Here is a 24,396-nt window from a genome sequence, read left to right on the forward strand (position 1 = left end):
CTGGGCCTTGTGGGACAGTCACGTCAACACCCCTGTAGGCAGGTTGGTCTCTGCTGTGGAAAGTGTACCTCCGAGTCAAAACTAACTTAGAACAGAAACTAGTGCTTTTTCAGAAAGTGTCATCAGACACCAGAACTTTTCTGTAAGAAAAAGAATATGTAAGAAAGGCCCATGCTTACAGATTAAATCTGGAGGTGTCATTTGCTTACTTAAGTTGCTTGTCTTCTGTGAAGGAAGCGCATCTGGAAAGAGAGTGGGTGCCCTTGCTGGAGAACTATATTTGGCTTCTCTAGCTTTGGCCTGTATTATGGTTCTTGACTTGAAAAATACTTTAAAGCTCTTGAGTTGCTATGATTAAGTTAACTATGTTAGCAGATCACGATTTTTTCTTTAAAGCTGCTTCCAGCTTTTAAGAAAATAATGTTTACACCATCCTGCTCTGTCATTTCAACTTAAACTCAGGTTGCCCTAGTTGGGTGACCTGGAAAACATGCTAACAGAAAGCTTTAGAAAGTTGGCTTTTTAAATTGACTGATCCTTGTGTCAGTATCATATTATATTGAACATATACTTTTCAAAATATGCGTAATGGCAGCAATAGTTACCTAAGTAATTGCACTAACTTTTAGTCAAAGATAAGGGTAGAACTGTCATATAATCTTCCTCAAAGGAATTCATATATTCCAGTCAGAGAAACTGAGAAATTTTTCAGAATGCCTCTGGGATTCAGAATTAGCAAGAAAATCTTATTCTCCTTTCCAAATGGAAGAAATTAGGTCCATAGAACTTTACTGAGCCAAGTTGCCGTCCTTTGCATGAATTTGGATTTTTTTTTTTTTCCTTTTTTGAAGAGAAAAGAGAAGTAGTATTTATGGAAGGAGGTTGGAGAAGATGTTCTTAGGAGATTTGTGGTAACAGGACAGATACCTTTTTTTTTTTTCACTAAAAAACTATGCACAGATTAAAAAAAAAAAAAAGGCTCAGTGGAAGTTGCTAGTTAACTTGCAAATGAATGCATACTAAATACTCTGAAATCTACCAGCTGCTGGTCCCCTCTGAGTGCGCTGTCCAGAGCACATGTCCCAGTGCTCAGTGGCGGGGCCTGGGCAGTGCTACATTCTGTTCTGCTAAAGCTGCTACGGATGAAGGTTTGTGTTCTGTCCATCAGAGGAATACGAATCTGTCTCTGGATCCTGTCGGTCAGCAGTGCAGGTTTAGAAACTAAATGTTACCTTGGTACTTTTTTCCTTTGCTTACTGATAGTGCAGTCACGGGTGTCAGGACACAGCTCTCAGGAGGCAAGGACTGTATTTACTCACTTTGCTGTCTCTAGAATCCAGAAGAGCACCTGGATTTGGATAACTCATTTGTTCGCTGTCATGGCAGTGAAGGAAAAAACCCCCACGCATTATCCATAAGCAAAGGACAACAGTTCAGAGGGCAGGACATCTGCACCAGCTGTGAGGCAGCTAAAGGTCCATCAGTAACTGAATCAGCCCTGCTGCTGATTGTAATTGGTCAGTGTCTACTTCTGCTGCTGAAAGGATGAGCCCCCCAAAAGTCAGCTGTCCTGAGACGAAAAAGATGCAATGACATGTATTTAAATAGAATTTATTAGTTAGTGATGCATTTTTACCTTAGTAATGATTGAGTAGAAAAATTGAGTGTTCTTGAATAAATATGTTGTCACAGTAGGGATCGGTCAAAAATACATCAAATACATTTTTAAATTATTTTTTTAGTTCAGTAGAGAGCGTGTTTGCTGGAAAGTGACTGCTGGCTTGGCTGGTGTGTGACTGATGTTACTGAGCTCTGTGTTTTGTGGTTGCAGCTGAAGCCCAGTGCAGCTCCTGCCCCCAAGAAGCTCAAAACCCAGAACCCTAGAGAGAGAAGGGCAATTGTCCTATCACACCATATCTCATGACAAAGGCACCTACACAGTGCTGAGGGTACAAAAGCAATGATTCACTCTTCAAATGCCTGAGGGAGTCCGTGAGAGCTTGAGCTGATCTGTGAAGGAGGAGGAAGATTTTTAGGAGTGTGTAGGGTAGGGTGAAGGGTGAAGGAAGGGTATTCCAGGAGGCAGGATTAACGTCTGCAAAGGTACAGGGGTAAGAGGAAGCAGGACCATCTCCTGTATGGATGGAGTCCGGAAAAATCGTTCCCTCTTCGTTTATCACACTTAACCAGGGAAGATTCAGCATACACCGATTGTGGTTTTTTGTGCCTCTAGTAAACTTCAGTTGACCTGTTTATTGACCTGTTTCGATAAATTAAAAGTCTCAGCTGCAGCTACAGGGATGATTCCAAAATCTAGCGAAACGTCAGACCAGCTGGGGGAACCATTTACAAAATGCAGATTTCCAGCACATTTGCCCCAAAAGTTTTCATTCAGGGGCAAATATGCTGGAGGAACCTAGGAGGAGCCTGGTTTCCCCTGGTGGTTTTATTTTTCCTTAGCCACTCATTACATATTAACAGAAATAAAATTTTTATGAAAAATAGGCCTGTTTATCAAAATAAAAACTTAGAAGAGCAACATTGTTCTACACTTCTGAACATTTCTTCCATGTCTGAGTTAATAGAAGACCTTCAGTTTGTTGCGATATCACACATTGTGTAGCAGCTGGAAAACTGCATTATATACAAGTAAGAGAATGAAAGTGAAAAAAGTAAATAATGTTTTAATATTATTGTGAAAATGGTTTTGACCTTGCAGATACCCGGGTAGACTCTTGGCATCCCCTAGGCATATTATCTCTTAAGGCCATCCAGCAGACCACCCATCACCCCCCTCCCCCACCCCAACACACACACATACACACAAGCTTCCCAGGCACCTAGTTACTACCTTGACTCCTCAAAATAAAGAATCTGAGGAGATCACTGCAGTGTTTCATTCTATAAATCACTCTGTTTGAGGCAGGCTTTAAATTAACATAAAGAAGGCAGCTAAGTATTTGTTGAATGAATAAATGGTAAATATTTACATACTGTGTACCTTTAATCAGCTAATAAAGATTAGACATCTTTGCAGCCAACCATTCAGAAAATCTGATTATTTTCAAATGAATATTTGGAAGCTGATCATTCTAATTAAGGATAGCACTGGATCGTGGTTATTGAGCTCTGGATCCAGAAAGCTGGCTGAATTCCAGCCCCGATACGTAAAGCAGGGATCGTGGGCAAGTGACAAAAGCCCTCAGAGCCTCAGTTTCTTCATCTGAAAGTGAGAATAATAGCAGTAAAGGGTCACAATCCCTTATACTTATTTCCAAAATTCAGATACCTCTGAAAATGGCAATTTTATTTGAAATTTCACTGAACAGCAAACGTGACCTGAATTCACGTGGTAGGAAAAGCTGACCTGAATGGACATAAAGCTCTTTTCATTTATTTTACCTGATCAGACTCTTTTTGTTTTGCTGCAGAAATAAGTATATTTGATTATGGAGTACTTTGTAGACCTTGATTAGTCTGAATATTATGAATGTTTCATCGTAAATCTGATAGGCACTGAATTCCACAACACATCTGCCCCATGGACTTCAGATGAGAGACACAGGATAGGTCTTAACCACATCAGGATTAAATGGACTAATGTATACCTGTAATGTCTAGAACATTGCCTAGTACTTAGCACCATATTAGGTTTTGTTAAATAAATAGGGTATTTGCAAATAAGTGTAGAATAGAAAAGAAAGCACTTCTGATTTTACTAACATTTCCACATCAATGAAAGATGAGTTTTTGTTTTCTTTTCTCCTCTTGAGTTGGGCAATAGGAGCAAAAAAAAAAAAAAAAAAAAAAAAGGAAAGGGGCTATTTTCCTGTTTTGTATCAGGGAAAATAGTAACTTTGGTGGAAGTGTACTTTCCTTGTTGTCTGGAAATTGAAGGCACTTTAGAATTAGTTGTCCTGTTCATTTTTACTGAGCACCTACTATGTGCCTGGCAAGCTGGATGCTAGGGCTACTTAAGGAAATAAACCCAAGTCTTTATCCTGAAGTCACCCATAGTCTAGTGGGAGAGAAATATAATTGAGCCAGTGGTCATGCCAAATACTTGCTTTTAAAAGAATTAACCCGGCCATGCCTTCTAATTTAGGATTGCCAAATAAAATAGAGGATTCCCAATTAGCTTGAGTTGCAGGTAAACAATGTTTAACTCTTCAGCAGATTTACATCCCAAATATTGCATGGGACATACTTATGCTAAATGCAGTATTTATCCCATGCAATGTTTAGGACATACTTAGAACTAAAAAATTATTTATTGTTTATCTGAAATTCACATTTAAGGACACTCTGTATTTTCATTTGCTAAATCTGGCAACCCTAAGTATAGTCCTGGGCTATTTTCAGCCCTGTTGGTAAGCTCTGAGTAGGAAATAGATATAGCCCTCATATTGGGTAATTGGGTTTTTAAAAGGACACTATTTATAGAGATATGGGTAGGGTTAAAGGAAATTAAGGATGACGAAACAGCCAGGGCTGGAAGCAGTTACTTCCCCCAGGTCCCAGCGGGGCAAGAAGGAAAGAAACAGAGGGCCATTGACAGGAGCCGTGGCCGTCCCAGGGCGACACACGTTCCACCAGCACAGACCCAAGTAGGAGGGAAACTGGAAAAAAAAAAAAACAACCCCAAACTATTCTGCTCCCTCCCTGCTTCACTCTGCTCCTATCCTGTGATCTCCTGGGTATTCCCCCACCCTCAGTAGAGGCCAAGAGGTCAGGGGGCCAGCACTTCCTACCCAAGTGGGTGGGGGATGCGCCTGTGGAGGTAAGTTAATTAATTCCGATGTGTATCAGATTAAGACACATGCTTTGTTACGACAGTAATAAGCCAGGCAGAAAGAAGGGGGGAAGGGACAGAAGGGAAAAAAAGAAGAGAATAGAGTGAGTCTGAAATTTGAAGGTTAAGGAAAAATGTAAATCAGCACTATGAATGATTTTAATCAAAGGTAGTTTTATTTCCACCAAATAGGTTTTTTCCCCCCTCTTTGGAATAACCACCACAATTTCTTGTATCAACTTCATGGCTAGAACCACCAGGGCACTCAGGCCCTCTTCCTGTGCCTGCACTTGTACGACCCTGGAAGCCAGCGCCTCCTTAGAGTGTGGTCCGGGGCCTCGCTGGGCTCCTCCCTGCCCGCCTTTCGTCCTCCATCAGGCAGGAGGGCACGGCCCCAGATGAGCCCAGCCCTGTGCGCCTCACCCCGCTCTTGTCTCCGTTCACCCAAGGCCAGGCCCGTGGTGCTTGACCCAACCCTCCCACCAGACAGCTTTCAATTTGCCAATTCAAATGGTTTGTAACATGGTGATACTAACTAGCCAGCTGGTGAAGGGTGAGGTAACAAGGATATTTGAGCCACTGGGCATGGCTGGGACTCCTTCCTCGGGGCTCTTCCAGTAAAAGCTAAGTCACCACCTGGAGATGGGTTATAGGAAGGACTGGGCACTTTCAGGGGAGGACCAGGGGTCAACTAGAGTGTGGCTGGAGGTCAGTTTCCACACACGGGGTGTGGTTCTGTGCAGGGTCTCAAAGCACACTGCAGACTTTCTGCTCTTGGCTGTGACAGGCGCTGACGTCCCGCCTTTCTCTCCATCACAGTTTGCCAGGCAAGGCTTGCAGCAGACCCAGCAGCAGCAGCAGACGGCCGCCCTGGTGCGGCAGCTCCAGAAGCAGCTTTCTAGTAAGTACCCTCCGCCGGGAACAGATGGCTCTCAGGAAGTGAAAAACGAGCCAGCAAGCAAAACACGAGTGGCAGCACCTCAGAAACTGTGCCGTCTCCCTCGGTGCTGTTTGCGTGTTCGTTTCAGTCCAGGCCGTTCTCATTTTGTTCATTTTGGTTTGAATGCTTCTTTTCCTGGAAAAGCCCCAGTCTTTTGAGTTCAGCAAAGATGTTTTCCTGTTTCTTCTATTTGAATCTGGGAATATTTCTGTCCATCTGGGGGACCCCATGAAACAGCAGGTACTTTTCTTATAAAGCCAGGTGCCCCAGAGAGCAACTTGGCTGATGCCCTCCAGTGTGTGATGGAGCAGGTTAGGTGGCCCCTCAAGTCTCAGATGTGGAGAGGCCAGCACCAGACCCATCCCCTGGTCACTAGGACCCTGGCTGCCCTTACCACTGGACCGTCCCACCCTTCCTGATAGGGACTAGGAGAAATCAAAACCTGTAACATGGCAGGCAGCATTACAGGACAGTGTTTTTCCCCAGTAATTTTTTTTTTTTAATTTATTTTATTGGCTTTGTTGGGTCTTTTTTTTTTTTTTTTTTGCTGTGCACGGGCTTTCTTTAGTTGCGGTGAGTGGGGGCTACTCTTTGTTGTGGTGGGCAGGCTCCTCATTGCCATGGCTTCTCTTGTTGCAGAGCACGGGCTCTAGGCACGTGGGCTTCAGTAGTTGCAGCACATGGGCTCAATAGTTGTGGCGCACGGGCTTAGTTGCTCCGCGGCATGTGGGATCTTCCTGGAGCAGGGATCAAACCGTGTCCCCTGCATTGGTAGGCGGATTCTTAACCACTGCGCCACCGAGGGAGCCCTTTTCCCAAGGAATCTTGCTGGAAGTTAGGAGACCTGAATTCTGGTGCCAGCTCTACCACAATAATATGGATCGTACAGTTTTTCATGCATGCAGTGAGCAGTGAGACCAGCGATTTCTCCAGGGTCTCGAGTCTATGCTTCTGAGGTGCAGAGAGAAGAGCAGTGAGTTCTGAAGGCAGTGGTGTGGTTCTGGTGGGATATTGTGAGGAGAAGAGTCAGTTCATGACTGAAGGGCAGCTTGGTTCTAGTCTTAATTTCCTGCCTGGCTGCTGTATGTGTTTTTTTTTTTTTCCTGGGCAGAGGCAATACCTCTCTTATACCCTCTGCCTCTCCAAGGCATAACCAAGGTCTTTTTCTGTTTTTTGTTTTCCTTTAAAAGTATTTCCCTGAGTTAAATCATGTCAGTCAGTCTCTTCCAACGACTATTCACTTGGTGTGGTCTGTTAAACATATGTGGTTAAAATTTCAGTGTGCATCATCAGTTTCAGAGTTCACATTTTTGCAGCCTTAAAGAGAATATAATTTTAAGGTAAAGACAACATGTTATATTTTCATGTTTTTCCAGTGATTGGAGGTAGGTACCTATGATTTTTATGGAGTAGCACCTATTTGGGGAGCATACTCTTGGTTCCTATTTCCAGGGGCTCACTAAATGCAGCTTTTTTTCTCCCCCATCATTCCTGGAGCACTTTCTTGGACCCAGGCACTATGACTTTACATGTATTAATTCACTTGGTTCCTAAGCCACCTCATGCAATGAGGTATTATTGCTATTCCTGTATTACAGATGAGGAAACAACTAAAGAACAGGGGCATTGACTTGCTTGCCCAAGGTTACTTATCCAGTAGCTGGGACTAAAACACAGGCTTGTCTCCTTCCAGACTCCACCTCTTAACCACAACATATATTCTGCTGCCTGGCATTAGCAGTGATGCCGGCCTCTTCTGTTGAAGAAGGGCGATTAAGCTGGGCTGCCCATTGCACAACTCCAGCCGGCTCCTTTTATGCCATAGACCATGTGAATGGGACCTTTGGATTTGAATAGTCCCACCAGAGTTGTGCAAGCAGTAGCTGTTTCTAAGCCTGTGTCATTTTTTTGAACCCACTCACTGTTCTTTATTTGTCCACGTGTGCATACATACGTGCAGGGCATACACTTGCATCACACACGCAGCCTCTCTCACATGCATACACCCTTGCACGGTTCTCTCTGATATATCTACGGCCATTTGCAAACTACCCATTTCAAGCTACTTCTCTCTCACCCATTATAATGTCAATGTTAAAGCAGAATCTCTGATGTGCTTTTATGAAGTTTTCAGAACTTTTAATGTTTTACGGTACTTACAGTCCTTTTTTAATGTTAACATTGAGATGTTTCTTAGCTCAGGGATGGAGACTTTTGATGGGCCAGTTACCATCATCGCAAAGCCTCTTGCTGGCAGGTTTGGGACTCTGATGTAGAGCCGGCCCCTCTGCGGAATGAATCCAGCAGTGGTGTTAAGACCTGGCTGCGCAGGTGTCTGAGCTAGTGTTATACTCCCTGACCAGTCAGTCTGTTCCCCTGTTCCTGAGCCTGGTACTGAAAGCAGTGACAAGAGTGTGCCACCTTTCTGTGGAATAATTTTGTATCTGCAATTTAATTTGAATTTCTTTTTCTCATTAGGTAACCAGCCACAGCAAGGAGTGACTCCGTACGGGCATCCTTCACACTTCTGAGTCTGGAAGAGGACAAAGACATGAAGTTTTTTGTTTGCACTGAAAAATACAAAATCACATTTAATGCATTAGTCATCTTTAGAAATGTCCCTTTGTTCTTTGGTTTCTTTGACATTTTCCTTTATTTCACGCTACATTTCATACAAAGGTGTTTAAACAAAAAGTAAAGGAAAAGGTGTGGTTTGGTTTGGTTTCATTCAACTTGAAAGTAGGTTTAAAATGTAGATCATGTGGGCCTACTCCAGGAAGAGTTTGGTAGCAGACCTTTTGAAATTGGTGCTTTTACTGAACCTCGTAATTATAGAAAGAATGAATTATGGTGGATTTAAAATATTTACGTATTCATTAATGAAGTTTTTTTTTTTTTTGGCAAACTGTGCTGGACCAAACTACTGATTTGAAAAGCATGTCAGATCTTGACAGGAAAGTGACCCATTTATTCTGCATTCACCTTTGGTGGTGTAATGGACATTTATTTGCATTGCTCTAATTTGAAATGTTTGTAACTTCATAAGCACTTTATGAACTTTGTTCTTATTTATGTAGGATTTTTCTTTGCTTTTGTTGTGGTCAAAAGGTGCTGAAACAGATTGTTGCTTAGTACTTAAACTTCTTAGACCAAGAACTGAAACCAAGGTTTCTTCTGTGAGAGCCACCCTAAGGTACGTGGAAGCCTGTTAGAAGTAGCTGTACTAAATTTGTTTTCAGTGGCGAGATCATTGACCAGAGTCTTTGTGAAGGTACAACATGTAAATTCTAAAGGCCAGAACGAACCACAGTGAAATTGTTCCAGTTATTTGCCAGATTTGGCAAAAATGACTCTGTCCAGGTTTGGTTCTCTTGAACCTTATGCCAACTTGAGAAAAAAAAAATCTCGCAGCTGGCCTGAGATTCCACAGTGCTCAAACCTGACATGGTTTCCAGAGAATCTGGCCCCCAAGTCCAGAGGGCTCTGGTTTTCATAAGAGATGTACTTGCTGTTTATTTTGTATGGTAAGTATTTGCTACTTTGAATTTAATTATTAATGTTGGTGTCTGTCTTGGTTGTGTATTGCATATACTGTATTTATAAATTGGTGCAAAAAGCACAAGTAAATTATACATCAAATTTATTATAAAGAAATAGTAACTATTTTAACTTTGTTCAAGTATGTGGTAATTTGCTCCTATTAGAGTAAAGAATACAGTAAATTATTATCAGTTTGTGTAACTTAAGAGTATTCCATATAATATTTTTTTAGATTTAGATGCATAAAATTTTGAATGTGAAAATTGCAGGGCATTTTAAAACATGTGGGGGATATTTTCCCATTTTCTGTGTTAATTCATTTTCCTTTTGCCATATGAATTTACATGTAATGTAGTCGAGCATACTGTGAATAGATTTGTCTATAATGAGCAAACCACGTAGAACTACTTTTTTTTAAATGTAGCTGGTACTTTAATAGATCATTTCCTTTGCAAATCATTATAAATAATTTATATCTTCCTAGGTGAGTTACTCATTACAAAGTTTGACTCATGCAAATGACCTCAAATACATGTCTGCTTACTTTGCTGTGGCAACATCCATGTGAACTGCTTTGTACACTGTGAAACAATTTCACTCCAGCCCGCTCATTTCACGTTTACTCTGGGCTGGAAAAGACTTTGCCAAAACATTAAAGACCACTCTTTTCACCAAGTTAACATGCTCTATCTGCTTTTAGAAGATGAATCTTGACATTTCAGCTGGTTTTGTTTATCAGGTGTTTTTTTCCCCCCTCTTGAGAGTCAGAGTTCATGAAGTTAATTTTTCTTTAAAGTAATATATCATATAATGACTGCCTTGGCAAAACAACCGAAATGTGAATGTCGTGCCTAGTTGAGTGCGAGTCATGTTCTGTCCTGATTGTTGTTTTACTTCTTTTCAAGCATTACTGGTGTTTAAAATGCCACTTTTCAGTTTGAACCATATATATTTGTAGCTCAGTACTGCAAACAGCAGTAAGACTGTTTCAAAAGAATGAGTGTTATAATTGCATAGCATTTGTATGCACTTTATATTTTGCAGAAGTTAGTGAAATTAATTTATTAATCATTTTGCACATGAAAGCTGTGGGGCATACCTTTTTGTTGTTGACATCTTTTTTTTAGGTGGGAAAGCTAAGATATGGTAAGGCCGTATAATATGACCATTCTACAGAGAGAAACTGGAATGTTCAACCTAGTCTTATATTTCCTCCCACTTAATCCTCTCTCCTGAAAGGTTGTTTTTTTTTTCCTTTTTTTAGAATATGCATTAATTTGTCTTGAAATGATCATAAAGGAAAGCCCTATCCTTTGACAGAACCTGGTAATTTGCTTGGTGAGATGGAGAGAAAATTATCTGAGGATAAGTTCCCCTTAAAGACTGAAACAGAATGGAGTTGGACATAAGCCCTTAGCTATACCTGTTTACACTGTAGGCGCCTTCCTAATAGGGTTACATTTCCCTTCTTATTTATTCCTCTTGGCCTGGAGGTAGAATGAGATCACTGTTAGAATGAGCATCCTTTGACTGTTTGTGGCCACAGGATACCAACATCAGAGAAAGTACGAATCAAGTCACCTCTTTAGTTGGGGCAAGCTGAAAGTTGGTGTGACGAAAACTCAATGTAGTTCTTAGTTTTGTATGCTGAGGTATCTGAGCAAGACCTATGGCATTTTCTTTTCTTCATTTATTAAGGCTCCTATAATTCTTCTTAAATAATAGGCAACTATTTGAATAGATGCTGGAGAAATTACACGGGGAAATCCTAGCCTCTAGAGTTAGAAAAGATGAATCATAATGCCCCTTAAATTAATGCAGGTTAATTTAAGCATGTAATATAAATAAATTCAGTGAAATACAGAAAGCAATATTTTGTATAGCGTTGATCAAATTTTAAGTACAGTGAAACTCCATTATAGGTATCCAATCTAGATTTTCGCAAACATTTCCCTGTCACATGAAAGACTATCACTTAATGGAATAAATGCTCATAGAGCAATGAGTCCTCCTAAGACATTTTCCTTATAAAAAGTTCCATCCAGGGGTGCCCGAGCTAGATTTTGAAGTTATAAAGAAGTTTCATTGTATTTTAAAAGCTTTTTAATGGCTTTATTTGGGATAGACATAATCAACTCCCTATTCACGTTTTATGATGTGCAGGTGTGAAGCTGCTTTTTACAAGTGGAAAAGTCAGCCTGCATTTATTTTTAAATGCAGTTATTAAAACATTTTTTGTATTCTCCATCAATGAAAATTTTCAGTGTGCACAAAATGGGGAATCATAAAGCAGTTCAGTGCTTATTTTCTGTGGGTTTCAGTAAGATATTTATAAACCGACCACATTTATGTATCAGGATGGCAAATTTACATCAAGACTGCAAAGTTAATCTTTTCCATTGTGTCTGTCCTCAGTGCCATGCTTGTAACATTGATAGAAGGTGGACACTAGGCAAATGGTAGTGAAAGAAAAAAGGAAGTCCATTCTTTAATGAAGAATTCAGGTACATTAGCCATTTGTTATTTTATGGTCGATAGTTTTCTTACTGTTCATTGTTATTTGTTGGCAAAATAAAAGTGCCTTAAGTTAAAAGTTTGTTTTGAGATCCATTATAAAGAAAATCAGTATCAGTTAAACATGCATTTACAAGTCCTTTCTTTTTTGCATGTCTATTATAAATTTAATATTGTAAATGTATTCAAATTCATTTACATGCCTATGGCTGCCTTTGATTAAACTTCTTCCAAAAAATAAATGCTGTCCAGATGTTGACTTTGTTCAGGCAGTTTTATTTTCTGTCAGATTACTTGGATGTAAGTTGTTGCGTAATCGCTTCCAAGTGGATTCTTTGCTGTGCATCTGTATAGCCCAGAATCTTTGGTTTGTGGATTCTGAATGACCAGGGTACCTTGTGGGGGAAGAGGCTGAATTCCACGTGTCCTCCCTTTGTTTGCCACTGAGAACAGGGAGTGGTCAGGCATCTCCCATGTGATTTCTGGCTTGGGGATTCCCAGGGCCACACAGCGGAGCTTCACGGTCACACCTGTCCTCGTGAGGACGCTCCTGGGTAGGCGATTTGTAATCCGGGGAGGGTAAGCTACAACCATTACTGGAAAAGTAATCAATGCGTGGCCAATACTATTTTGAGCCTTACAAACGTAGTTTCCTCTGTCATAAGCTGTTGCTTCTCTGATGACTAAGGTGCCGTTTTCATGCAGTATGTATTTTCCGTTAATTTGAGGCCTGTCTATTACATAACCACTTGGCATAGTCCATTTGATATGTGGCTTAGGGCTTCCATCGGAGACACAGTGCAATGATAGAGTGTCTCCACTAATACTGTAAACTGTTCCTCGTACGTAAGTGAGAATAACTGGCTTTTGGCCAATTTCTAATACAATTAATTTCTCAATATAGCCAACTTTATTTCTTGCCGCACACCGATATTTTCCTGCATCCTCCCGAGTTGTTTTATAAATGATAAAAGAGCCGTTACTTGCTATTAGATACTGAGAATTTTGTGGTCTGTTAGGAAACTGTGTGCCATTTGGTAAAATCCAGATTATTTCAGGTGGTGGGTTTCCATCAACAGAGCAATTCAATGCTGTGGACGTTCCAAGCTGGGCAACTATTTTTTCATTAAATGGATTTCTGAATGTTGGTCTTCTCAGCATTTCCAGTACTTCTAACTGTACCACCAGGACACTCTCTCCTCCTTCATTCCGAGCCACACAGATAAAATCGGCTGAATCTGAAAGCCTCACATTCCTAATTTCCAAGGTTCCATTTTTATGGACTGTGATTCTGCTTCCATAGTAGGGAGCTGTGAGGAAAATATTGTCTGGCATGATCCACATGACTTGAGGAGATGGTGTCCCTTGGGCTCTGCAGTCAAAGTGTTTTTTGGAATGCCTCACCGCCGTGGCTTTAATGATGGTTTTATTTGTATACAGACCATTGATTAATGGAGGTTTGGAGATAACATCCAGTTTGTACATTTTGGTGTCATCCCCACTGGGATTTCGGGCCACACATACGTACTCTCCAGAATCAAGCAGTTTCACTCTGTTAATGGACAAAGACCCATTGGCATGAAATGTGTACCTGTCCTTAGAGAATGAAATCATGTCACTGGAAGGCAGCAACCAAAATATTTTTGGCTTGGGTTCCCCAGTGACCTCACAGTCAAGGACGGCTGTGTCTCCAGCCTTGATTCTCGTGTTGGTCCTGTAACCCTGCCGGATCCGTGGGGCGGCTGTTATGACTGTTAGGTGGACTTTCATTTCATCCTGCCCTAGAGTGTTCTGGGCGTAGCAAGTGTAATCTCCTTCCTCTGCCATCCCAACTTTGTTGAAGTATAAGGTTCCGTTGTCGAAGAGGGTGACCCTCCTGGTCCTGCGGCCGTTGCCGTCGGCCTGCATGGCATTATTTATCATCGTCCCGTCCGGCAGACTCCAGGATATCTCGGGCGCCGGTGAGCCGGAAGCCATGCAATCGACTTGGAAGTCTTTCCCATGAAACACTTGCTTTTTAAAATGTTGCTTGTGGTCAATTTTGGCAGGTTTCCGTCTCAGGCTGACATGCATCAGGGTCAGGTCGTCCCCCATTTTGTTTCTTGCCACACACATGTAGTCCCCACCGTCTTTTTCTGTTACTGATCCAATCCACAGGGATCCGTTTGGGTAGACGTGGATTCGGCTGCCCGTTCTGAGGAAGGAAGAGACTGACTGAGTGTGCAGCTATCAGCAAGAGGCGGGAGCCTTGTCTTATCTACATAGGATTAGCTTTACGGACATCTTCTTAAACTGTTGCAATGAAATTAAAATCAGTACTGGTTTATTTACTGTCTTTTAAGCTCTTCTGAAAGGTGAAATTAACAGATATAATTCAGTGCAAATAGTATTTCTTAGATGGACTTCAAATGAATCTCTTTTGCATTTCAGTTAAAAAATTTTTAATGGTAACGGGAATGTTAGAAATACCAGTTTCATAGACCCATACAGTCTTGACCACTTTACATATCAAATGATCATTTTGTGATATATGTCAGTAAAGAACAACTTTCACACAAATTTACTTGCTCAGAAAAGATACCAGGTTTTCCTTTTTAAAGAGATATTAGTAATCAAACAATTAGTTATTTGGTTAGAGAGTAAGTTTTACTTCTTTATAGAGAGAGAAAATGCAAAGGTAAGATTCATTAGAAGCTTACTGAAGCATCTGTCTTTGCAGGCAGCTGTACAGTGACTCTGGTCTTTACATTGCATTGAAGTGTAAGAACACTTTTTCTCTCTGAAGCCACTACATAGCTTGCTATTACCACATTGAACCACCAGATGGCAGATATTTCCTGGTAAAACTAAATCTGGTTTTTCAGAAAGACCTGTTGAAACTGAGTAACTGATAAAAACGCAATCAAAAACACCCATAGGTGAAAATCTCGATACATGTTTTTCTCCTAATTTTTTTGGCAACATGAGCTAAGCAGGTGGGTAAATCGAGAGAGAGAAAGTGTGGATGACCTTTCATGGCATAACTGCTAAACAAGTCGAACAGCCTCAAGTTATTTTTTATCCTCCAGCAAACATACCATAAGCAGGGAGAATATCTATTGTAGGATAACTTACAAGTGCTGATATTCTTTTTATTTTTTTCTCAAGCCTAGAAAGAACTTGTCTGGCATGTAAACCAAGGGAAGGTCATCATAAGGGATGCACTTAATAAAAGGAATGGAAACGACAAAGGTCTTTGCGTTTATTTTTTAACCTTTGGGTAGTTCCCCACTATACAGCTGAAAAAAATGATACTTAGACATAGCAACTTGCCCTTTTCACCATGTCACACTGCCACCTGCTATCATTCTTTCCTAATGGTTTCTAAGAGCGCTGTTTCTCAAACTCAGGTGCACATTGAAATCATTTGTATAAAGTAGTGCTTATGCCTGGGTCCCACCTCCAGAATTTCTGACTTGATTGGTGTGGAGTGTGGCCTTGGCTTCAGGATTCAGTTTTCCACACGCAGCAAAGTCTGAGAACCACTGCTCTAAATCTTGGTTCTCAATGCAGTTCCCTCATCACCTGCATCAGAATTACATGGGGTCTAATTTAAGATGCACAGTTCCCGGTTTCACTGTTCAGAGATTCTGATCCAAAAGATCTGGCCAGGGATCCGGGAACTCACTGTTTCACAAACTTCCCAGGTGACTCTATGAACGATTAAGTTTTCAAACCAGTCTCAAATTTGACTGTGCGCCATAATCCCCTGGATGCCTTTTAAGAACACAGATTGTTAAAACACAGTCGGATTCAGCTTCTCGGGTGATGCTAATGCTGTTGGTAGGAAGACAACCCTTTGAAAACCAATGACTTAAAATGACCTCCCCCACCCCCGAATCTCATGCATCTGGAAGCCGTAATATATAAAAAGAGACAGAACTGTAACTGTTTTTCCTTTTATAAGCCAATATTTTTAAGAGAAAATTTACTCTTGAAAGTGGAAGTTTTCCCTGAGTAAAAGAAAGGGAACTCTTTATGAAGATTAATGCACAGATAAACATCTGCAAACTTTCAAAGCAGTGCTTCTAGGACCTTACTGTGCATGTGATTCACCTGGGAATCTTTTTAAAGTGCAGATTCTGATTCTGCCCATGTAGGGTGGGGTCTGAGGTTCTGCTCTTGTAACAAGCTCCCAGGTCATGAGACGCAAGCTTCTGAAGCAGAGGAAACACAATCCTGTACTGAAACATAGGTCACGTGAGTCACACTGTAAGTCATGGAGGTAGACCAGTAAGTGCTCTGAGTCTAAGAAGGTTAAAAAAAAATTCAGAAAAGGCTTTTTGTTCAGCTGACAACCAGGCTTTTAAAAAGTAAAAGGTTTTGCTTATTTTGGTCACGGTGGAGTAGACTTGAATGAGCACAGCTATGATGAAAATTAACATTTTTAGAATCTAAAATAAATTCAAACATCGAGAGCCATGAAGCGGGAACAATAAGGAATTTTTTCTAATAACAGAAGTGCCCTTTTTATTTCTGTTGACATCTAAAGCATCAAAGTAAAGAGTATTCCTGCCTTTTTGAGTAGGTTAGTTGCAGAGTAATCATCGAAGTGTTCAGTTAGCAAACAAGTTGTAGTTCATTATAAAAGAAAAGAATGCCTGTACCTCTGGTGGGCCCGTGACAGCATCTTTGATCTTACAGACTCTGTGTTCCATAAGTGCTTTCCCAAAACAAAATATAAACAGCCTACCTAATTTCTTTGCTATTAAACTCTGAAAGATTTGTTGGACTACCTAGGTCGAGATTTATTCTGAGATGCTAATGTGTTTTAGACATTCCTTTGGATTAACTTTTTAAGACATTCCCTTACATTTTTTCACACCTCTTCCATTCTTAAAAATTGACCTAAGGTCCAGTAAGTGTTTTGGACATTGTCTTTACAACCTAAAATTTGAACTTTACCTGTTATTACCAACACAAGCATAATGCCTTCCACACTTCTTGCATTGGTTTCTGCATGGGTAGTGAAACTGTATTCAGAATTACACAGAATTATGAGCAGTCTCTGGGTAAATGAGAATCACCCTCATGTGCTGCAGGTGATTAAACATGCGGGTATTATAATAGTAAATACAAAAAGCGGTCAACTATTGAAAATATTTGATGCCACAAATGGGTATATGTATAGTAGATAACAAGCATAAACACGTGACTTCTGAAGTTTACGTGTCATAATTCAGCATTTTAAAATTATAAATCTAAATTTCAACTTAAAATTTAAGTAATTTTGATGACTTATTTGAAAAGCTGGAAAATTAACATTTACTCTGGAGTTAAAGACCACAAGTTAAATTCCTTAACTATATCCATTACTAACTTACAGTTTGACACTAGAAAAAAATTTAGTCTTTTAAGCATAAACTCATGTATAGTTTTTCTTGCATGGATATTTTCTATTAATAAACATATAAAATGGAAACGTTCACCTCCATCATTTGTCATATTATGAAAAATCATTGTATGACGTCATGCAAGTGGCAAAGATTAATAATCTTATAAATGAATTATTTTTCAAAAAGATTTAATCTGTACAGAAAACAGATAAAAATCAATATGAATATGCCTGTAGCAGAACATACTAGAGAAAGCAGGTATGTGTATATCAGTGTCTGACACCATCAGAATGGTGGAGGTCCTGAATGCATTTCACTTTGTGAAGGCCTTAATGTTGTGACTTTCATAAAGTGCTTTGCAGTTTTAGGGTAGAATAAATTAAGTACAAATTGCACTAAAATTAAAAACACTTTAATAGGAGACTCTGAAAAGTGAAATAATGAGGTGTGTCTCTCCAGACCTTGATTGCATTACAAAATTCCCTCTCATTTTTGGATAGAAAGATTATAAATACATTTACACAGTTACCAGTTTAAAACTGTCAACTATGGAAGCGAATGAGATTTTTTAAATCCTTCTTTTTAACTATATAAACTCAATAAGAATTTGGCCCTTAGAGTATGGCATGTAAGAAACTTAGCTTTTATATAATTTATATCATTTTATATTAGTCTCAAAAGGATTAGGTCTCTCTGGAGTGAGTGACTTTTATGTGCAGAGTCTGTGTGCTAACAGTGCTGCTTGCCTCACTCTGCCCCTTTTTTCCCATTTCAGAAGTTGTACAGTTAAATAGATAAAGAAGATGATAACACGGAGGTATGGTTTACCTGGGCCACTGGTCGACGACAGCCTTGGATGGTAGCCTCCAGATTATTTTCGGTTTCGGCTCCCCTGTGGCTGAGCAGTTCAGTAGTAATTTGTCTCCCAAATTCAACTCAGTCCATTTCTGGGATGCAAATTCTATCCTGGGGATGGTCTCTCGTTCTTCCACTGTAAGAATTACCACTCTTCTCTCTGAGCCAGTGGAGCTGGTAGCAATGCATTCGTACGTGCCCCTGTCTGAAGAGGCTATGCTGCTTATAAACAGAGTTCCATTTGAAAATAAGAACTTGGAATCGATGAACTGTAATGGTCTCACTTCAGTGCCATCAGAGAGGACCCAGTGAACACCAGGCTGAGGAGTTCCTTTTGCAGTACAGGGCAGTTTCAAGCTTTCACCCCAAGTCCCTGCAATAACTTGCCTCTTTTGCTCTAGAATAACAGGTGGGGCTGCAATGACTTGTACTTTAACCAGCAGTGCATCCTGGCCCACTGGGTTGCTGGCCACACATCTGTAAAAGCCCCGGTCATAAATGCTGACACTGCGGATAACGAGTGTTCCGTCAGATGTCACCAGGGCCTGCCCATTCCCCTCGGATGATTTGGGAACCACTGTTTGGTTTGCAAGAATCCAGGAAATTGTAGGGGTGGGCCTACCTTCAGCTCTGCACTTCAATTCCACCATGCTTCCGGAATGGACTGTGATCTCCTTAGTACGTCTCTGCAGGATCCTGGGGGGATAGGAAACCACGGACAAGGTGACATGAAGGCGGTCTGTGCCAAACAGATTGGATGCTGAGCACAGGTACTGTCCACGGTCCTGAATGTCCACCCTCTGTATGGACAGGGTGCCATTGGGGAGCACCTGGAACCTGCTATTCTGTTTCCTTTTAGACAAATCAAGTCCTGATAAGAAGAAAGAAATTTATGCCCATAGGTCATCAAAGTTTAGATAGAAAACATAAATTGCTCACATGGAAGTCTCAAGAGGAAAGCTATCTTTTTGTTAGGCTACTGGGAACAAGTATATTTAAAATTGACACCTAGTCTTCAGATTACTGAAATTATTTCCGGATTTAAAAAAAAAAAAACACCCTAATTTCAATGTAAAAGCCAGATGGTTCAACACAATGACCATTCTCTCTTTTTCAAAATTTCTTTGGATCTCCTTTCAAAGCATTTCAAAAAAACAGTCTTAACATATGTTCTAAAACCTTCAAATGAGCAAAAAGCCATGCATATATAAAATGAGGATATTAACAGTTTGTGTCTTGGAGAAATTTGCTGTTGCTGTTGATTATTTGGATATGTAACCCTGAAACATAACACAATATTTTCCTTGTTTTTTTAACTGAAGAAGATGAAGTATAAAGAAACAGTTTTAAATACCTGATGAGACCCTGGTCCAGTGGATAGTGGGCATGGGATTTCCAACAGCCTCACAAGGAAGAAAGGCATCCGAGTGAGCTGGGACAGTAAAACTTGCCGCTTTTCCTCCAACTATTCTGGGCCTTTCAAATATATCCCTAGATAAAGAGTCAAAGGGAAGGAGTTCGGAAGTTGTTATTTTTTGAATTGGTGTCTTATCAAAGCCACTTTTCTCTTCATTCTTCTGTATATCCCAGTTTGAAGCATGAGTGGTGTCCTCTGGCAAACCTGGAGTGGGCAGGACACTCACTACTGGCTTTTTGCCTTTTTCAGCAATTTCGGGGTGTGACTTGTGCCAAAAGTGGTTTTCTGACCAGGGAGAGGGAGTCACCTTAGAATTCTGTGGTTTAACTGTTATCACTGCTGGCACAGGAGTGGAACGTAACAGACTGGAGTCGATAAAGTGGGTGGTTCCAATTGTGAACTTGGCATTTGGGTGAGTTTGGGGAGATTGCTGTGGATTCGCATCTTGCGTGGAGGATTCACGTGGCTTGACCACTGTACTTGCCATCATCCTGAAAATGAGAGTTGCCATGTTGTCAGTAGCTGCACTTTGATTACTCCAGGGAGGGGAGGTGGGAATTGGCATTGGAGTGGCACTGGCACTCAGGAAGGGTGGCACAGTTGAGTGTCTAACGATTGTGTTGCTAGTGGTGGTACTCTGGTGTAGTTTGCTGGACAAGGTGGTTTCAGAAGCAGTCGTGCTCTTCAAAGTCTGAATATCCTCCTGGGTTGGTTCTTCAAGTACCTCTGTCAGATGAAAGGTTCTTGGATGAAGACCAATTGTGCTTGAAATTTCTTTTATGTTTTCTAGAGGAGAATGAGTGAAAGCAGACACAGTGGGCTTGGCTGAAGTTTCAGCTGCTGTTAGAACAGGAAGTGTCACAGTGGTGGATATAGTGAAGCCAGAAGTCTGGCTGGGAGAGGTATTTGGGTCATTCCTATTCTGTTGAGGCTCCTTTTTTCTTTGTGCTTTTTGTGCCCTGGGTCTGGCTATTTGGGCTTTGTTGATAATGACAGATGCAGAAGCAGTAGGAGTAGTTGTCAGCATGGCTGTTTGCATTGATATGAAATGTGTGCTTGATTCTTTGCTTGAGCTACTAGGAGGTGTAGGGTAGACAGGTGGGAAGGGCAGCTCCTTCATTGTTGGAAGACTTACATGACTCTGTGATTTAGTGGTACTGTGGTGAGTTGTAGTTGGTGTTACAGATGGAATTTGCATCACACTTGCTGAGAGTGTTGTGAAATGGAAGGGGGAAATTTTATCGGTGGGTAAAGCAGCAGATATTTTAGGAAGCACCGAGTCTATGCTTTTTTGTGAACCAAATTTATGCTGATTCTTTAGCTTTTCTTTTTGGATGTGGTTGTTTACAAAGATATGATGCCAGGGAATTTTCCTTCTTGAAAATCTTGTAATGGCTATAGTAGTAGGCACAGATAGCTTGATGGTGGGACCTGGAGGTGGTGATACAATCACTGAATCTCTTTTAGCTTCACTGGCTTTAGACCCACTTGGGTAACTAATATTTGTTGCATGGGTCATAACTGCACTAGTTGGAGTCACTTGGGTGCTTTCAGCACTGAAATATTTTATTGTGGGTGTTGTTTCCTCAACACCCACATTTGGTTTGTTCTCCAATAGTAATGGTAGATTGTGGACTAGAGTTGTGGATTCTTCTGCTGTGACTCTGGCAATTTCAGCTTTGGGGAGGGTGATGGGGGAAGACCTTGGAAAAGGCAATGCTGCTGCAGCAGTGGTGAGCCTTTCTCTGGAAGAACAGGATGGGCATACCACACTGACCTCTGTGGCTGAAAATGCAGTGGTGCTTTCTTCAGGAGAACCTCTGAGTGTTGGCCTCACAAAGCGGTATCTATGCCGTCGGAGAATTGGAGTTCTATATGGGCTGATAATTTGCCCCCTACTCCAAATTTTCCTCCATCTTCCAAAGCGTCTGGACAGTGGAGTGTTAACTGTACTAGTTCTCGGAACGTGTAACTGAGAATAAGCAGCAGTGTACGCACCCGAAGGGAGCTTAGAGGTGCTGGGTTTCTCAGTGATGTGAGAATGGGAGTGATGGCTCCCAGGTTCACCTGCTCCTGTTACAGATGTCTGATGACTACTCATGGCATTTACTGATCCTAAAAATACATGAGCTTTGCTATTAGCACTACCCAGCATTTTGATATGGACATCTTTGATTGTAGTAGCCCCCACTATTACCGGGGGTGCACTTTGCAAGTACTCTCTTTTTCTCTCCATGTCGTCAGCATCCTGAAATTGACTTGCTTCAGATAACAGAGGAAACATAGTGGATGAATTTTGGTTGGCTGTGCCTTGCATGTTGCTCAGTGTGTTTGGGTTTATATTCTTAGGCATGGCTTTAGTTTTAATAGTAGTAGATGGTTGGAAATCTCCTGGTTTTTCAGGTGGTAGTATCTGTGGACTCACAACTGGGGAGACTTGGGTGCCAGCAGTTATACTTGCCACATGGCTATCAGATGATTTTCTGGAATCGGCAGTTACTGTCCTTGCCAGAACATTGGGAGCTTTAGTCACCAGGACCGTAAATTCCTCATCTGGAAGAAGCACGCCTGATGAATCTGCTTCCTTAGCAGGTATTTCCAGGAGTTGGGTGATTGGTGGAGGTGGCTTTGCTGTGGTATTTTCTCGCTTCTCTGGCATAATATTCTTTTTTGCTTTCTCCAAAAGTGCTGCCCAGTGTCGTGGGTCAATTCTCCGGGCAGAGGGAGGGAACTGCCTCCTGTTGTCCCTGAAACGTTGGTTAGTTGCATCGCCACGCTGCTGGGGTATTAACACCCGATGCTTAGGATTCTTACTTGGGCTCGAGACTTGTTTTCCAGCCTCAGCTCTCATTGGATCAGATGTGGGGAGTTGTGCAGCTGGTGGGTTCTTAAGCTGAACAATGGAATTGGGTTCATCAAACCCAGATCCATCTGTTTCTACATTATGCTCCACTGGCCGTTGCCCTTTTATTTTGACTAAAACTTGGTTAATTAAAAAATCGACCCCTGATGGGTTGGCTGCTACACAACGATAATGACCCTGGTCTTTTTGAGTGACCTGGAATATTCTTAATGTGCCATTGTTAAAAATTTGCTTATCTCTTGAGGACTGATGGAGCACAGTGTTTCCTGGAAGAACCCAGCTAACAGAGGCATCTGGGATACCAGTAGAATGGCATGGAAGGTCAAGTGTTTCACCAATGGAAACTACATGATGAGCTCCATTTTCCTGATAAGCTTCTATGTAGGGCTCTACCACGGTAATCCTATAGGTGAGAATATCTGCATCATCGTAATTGGTGCTTATGCAATGATATATGCCTGTGTCAAAATTATCAGCCATCTGGAGTTCCAGTTTTCCACTTTTGTCTATCAGGATTCGTCCATCCTCACTAACATAAGGGGCTCTCACTTTACTTCCATCAGCTAGAAGCCACTCCAAATGTGGGGGAGGGTCTCCTTGGCTGGGACAGTCTAGGTCAACAATCCCACCGACCAAAACAGTGCGTTCCAGCTTAGTATTGTTATCCCTGGAAATCATGGTCCATTTATATTTCTCTGGCTTCATCTCTGTCGTTGGTACAGTGACTTGGGCATCACTGGAGTACTGGATCTGCAATGTACTGAGTGTGGTGGCAGTTCTGTTTAGCTGCAAGGAAATCTGGCCTTGCATTAACCAAGGGGGATCTGCTCTGAGATCAGCCTCAATGTTGGTAAAGAGGTCTTCAGGCTTCAGTACCACCTGTTTATATTTGTAGCAGAGTTGTGGTGTTTCAGTGAGCAGGTGGCTCCTTTCTAGGATCAGAGGAGAATCACTGTACAAAGCCAGAACTTGCCACACTGGCTGAATGTGACTATGATCTATGTTACACACCAGAGATGCTGAAAACGATGAGTTGAGCATGATGTAGTCATTTTCTCCAGTGAATGTAGTGGATGATGTCGTCAAGGGCTTTTGGATACTGCAGATTATGTTAGCGTCATTTCCAGACTGGTCTGTCATATTCAAAGTCAGGGAGCCAAAGGGTGCCATGAAATCTTGGGGGGAGATGGACACAGAGCCGCTATCTTCCAGAACAGTCAGGCTCTTCAATTTCAGGGAGGGGTCAATGGTTGGTTTAGCACACAGGAAAGCTGCAGCTGGGACCATAACTAAGTGCCTGCCTTTAGAGGTCCTGGGGTTCATGCAAAGTGGACACTGCTGAGGACTGGAGGCACTTCTGTCTTTTTTGCATTTTATTATATCTAGAAAAAAATAACAATTGAATTATCACCAATTGTGGCTTCTTTATAAATTAACATTTAAACATTTTGAATAAGTAGCTTTTACTAGAATTTAAAACAACAATTTAGAAATTTTAGTGTTTCCTCCTTCTTTTGACTTTGGATTGTTTTCTGAAAACGCAATTGTCTATATACCCTGCCACAATATTATATCCACAGGCACAAGGATTTTGTCTGTCTTGTTCACTGGTATATTTCCCATGCCTAAAAAACACCTGATATAAATATTTGGTACTCAGTAAATATTAGTTGACCAAATAGCTTCCTTATCTAGGGAAACAAAATGAGATGCTATGTTTGTCACTTTTTATTAACTTATTTATTGTTTAGTTCTGTTTCCCCATTTTAATGTTCTAAGACTCAGAGAACTTCACTGTCCTTTAAATGGTAAACTGTTTGATAAATTACCATTTATAAGTCCTTGGATATCATTGAAAACCCAAGTTTCTTTCCATTACCAAAAAGAACAATGACTGAATTACAAGGTGTCTTGGCCTGGTCTAGCTTGGTTGCAATAGGAATGGAGACAACAAGATGGATACAAGAGATAAAGAAGTTGGTAGAGCCAACCAATGAGAGGTGAGGATGTGGTTGAACAGAGAGGGTGATGAAGAAGAAGAGTGAAGGAAGACACAGTATGACTTTGGTAACTGAGGTAGACTCAGTGGAGGAGCATCTG

At 41.1% G+C, this 24,396-nt stretch overlaps 2 protein-coding genes across 2 annotated transcripts in view; one reads left to right on the top strand and one right to left on the bottom strand.

Moving 5' to 3' along the window:
• Positions 1 to 11,547, top strand: part of MED12L (mediator complex subunit 12L) — a 329,018-nt gene extending 317,471 nt beyond the window's left edge. Inside the window, exons 44-45 of the mRNA XM_057737852.1 lie at positions 5,612 to 5,693; positions 8,211 to 11,547. Coding sequence (XP_057593835.1) covers positions 5,612 to 5,693; positions 8,211 to 8,263 — 135 coding nt within the window. The 3' untranslated portion in view covers positions 8,264 to 11,547. The remainder of the gene's footprint in view (positions 1 to 5,611; positions 5,694 to 8,210) is intronic.
• A 344-nt stretch (positions 11,548 to 11,891) lies between these two features.
• IGSF10 (immunoglobulin superfamily member 10) overlaps positions 11,892 to 24,396 on the bottom strand; it is a 28,191-nt gene continuing 15,686 nt past the window's right edge. The window contains exons 5-7 of the mRNA XM_057737851.1: positions 19,371 to 23,678; positions 17,990 to 18,887; positions 11,892 to 13,980 (exon numbers count right to left, since the gene is read on the bottom strand). Coding sequence (XP_057593834.1) covers positions 12,072 to 13,980; positions 17,990 to 18,887; positions 19,371 to 23,678 — 7,115 coding nt within the window. The 3' untranslated portion in view covers positions 11,892 to 12,071. The remainder of the gene's footprint in view (positions 13,981 to 17,989; positions 18,888 to 19,370; positions 23,679 to 24,396) is intronic.

The sequence above is a fragment of the Hippopotamus amphibius genome, chromosome 6 (genome assembly GCF_030028045.1).
Source record: "Hippopotamus amphibius kiboko isolate mHipAmp2 chromosome 6, mHipAmp2.hap2, whole genome shotgun sequence".
Lineage (NCBI taxonomy): Eukaryota > Metazoa > Chordata > Mammalia > Artiodactyla > Hippopotamidae > Hippopotamus > Hippopotamus amphibius.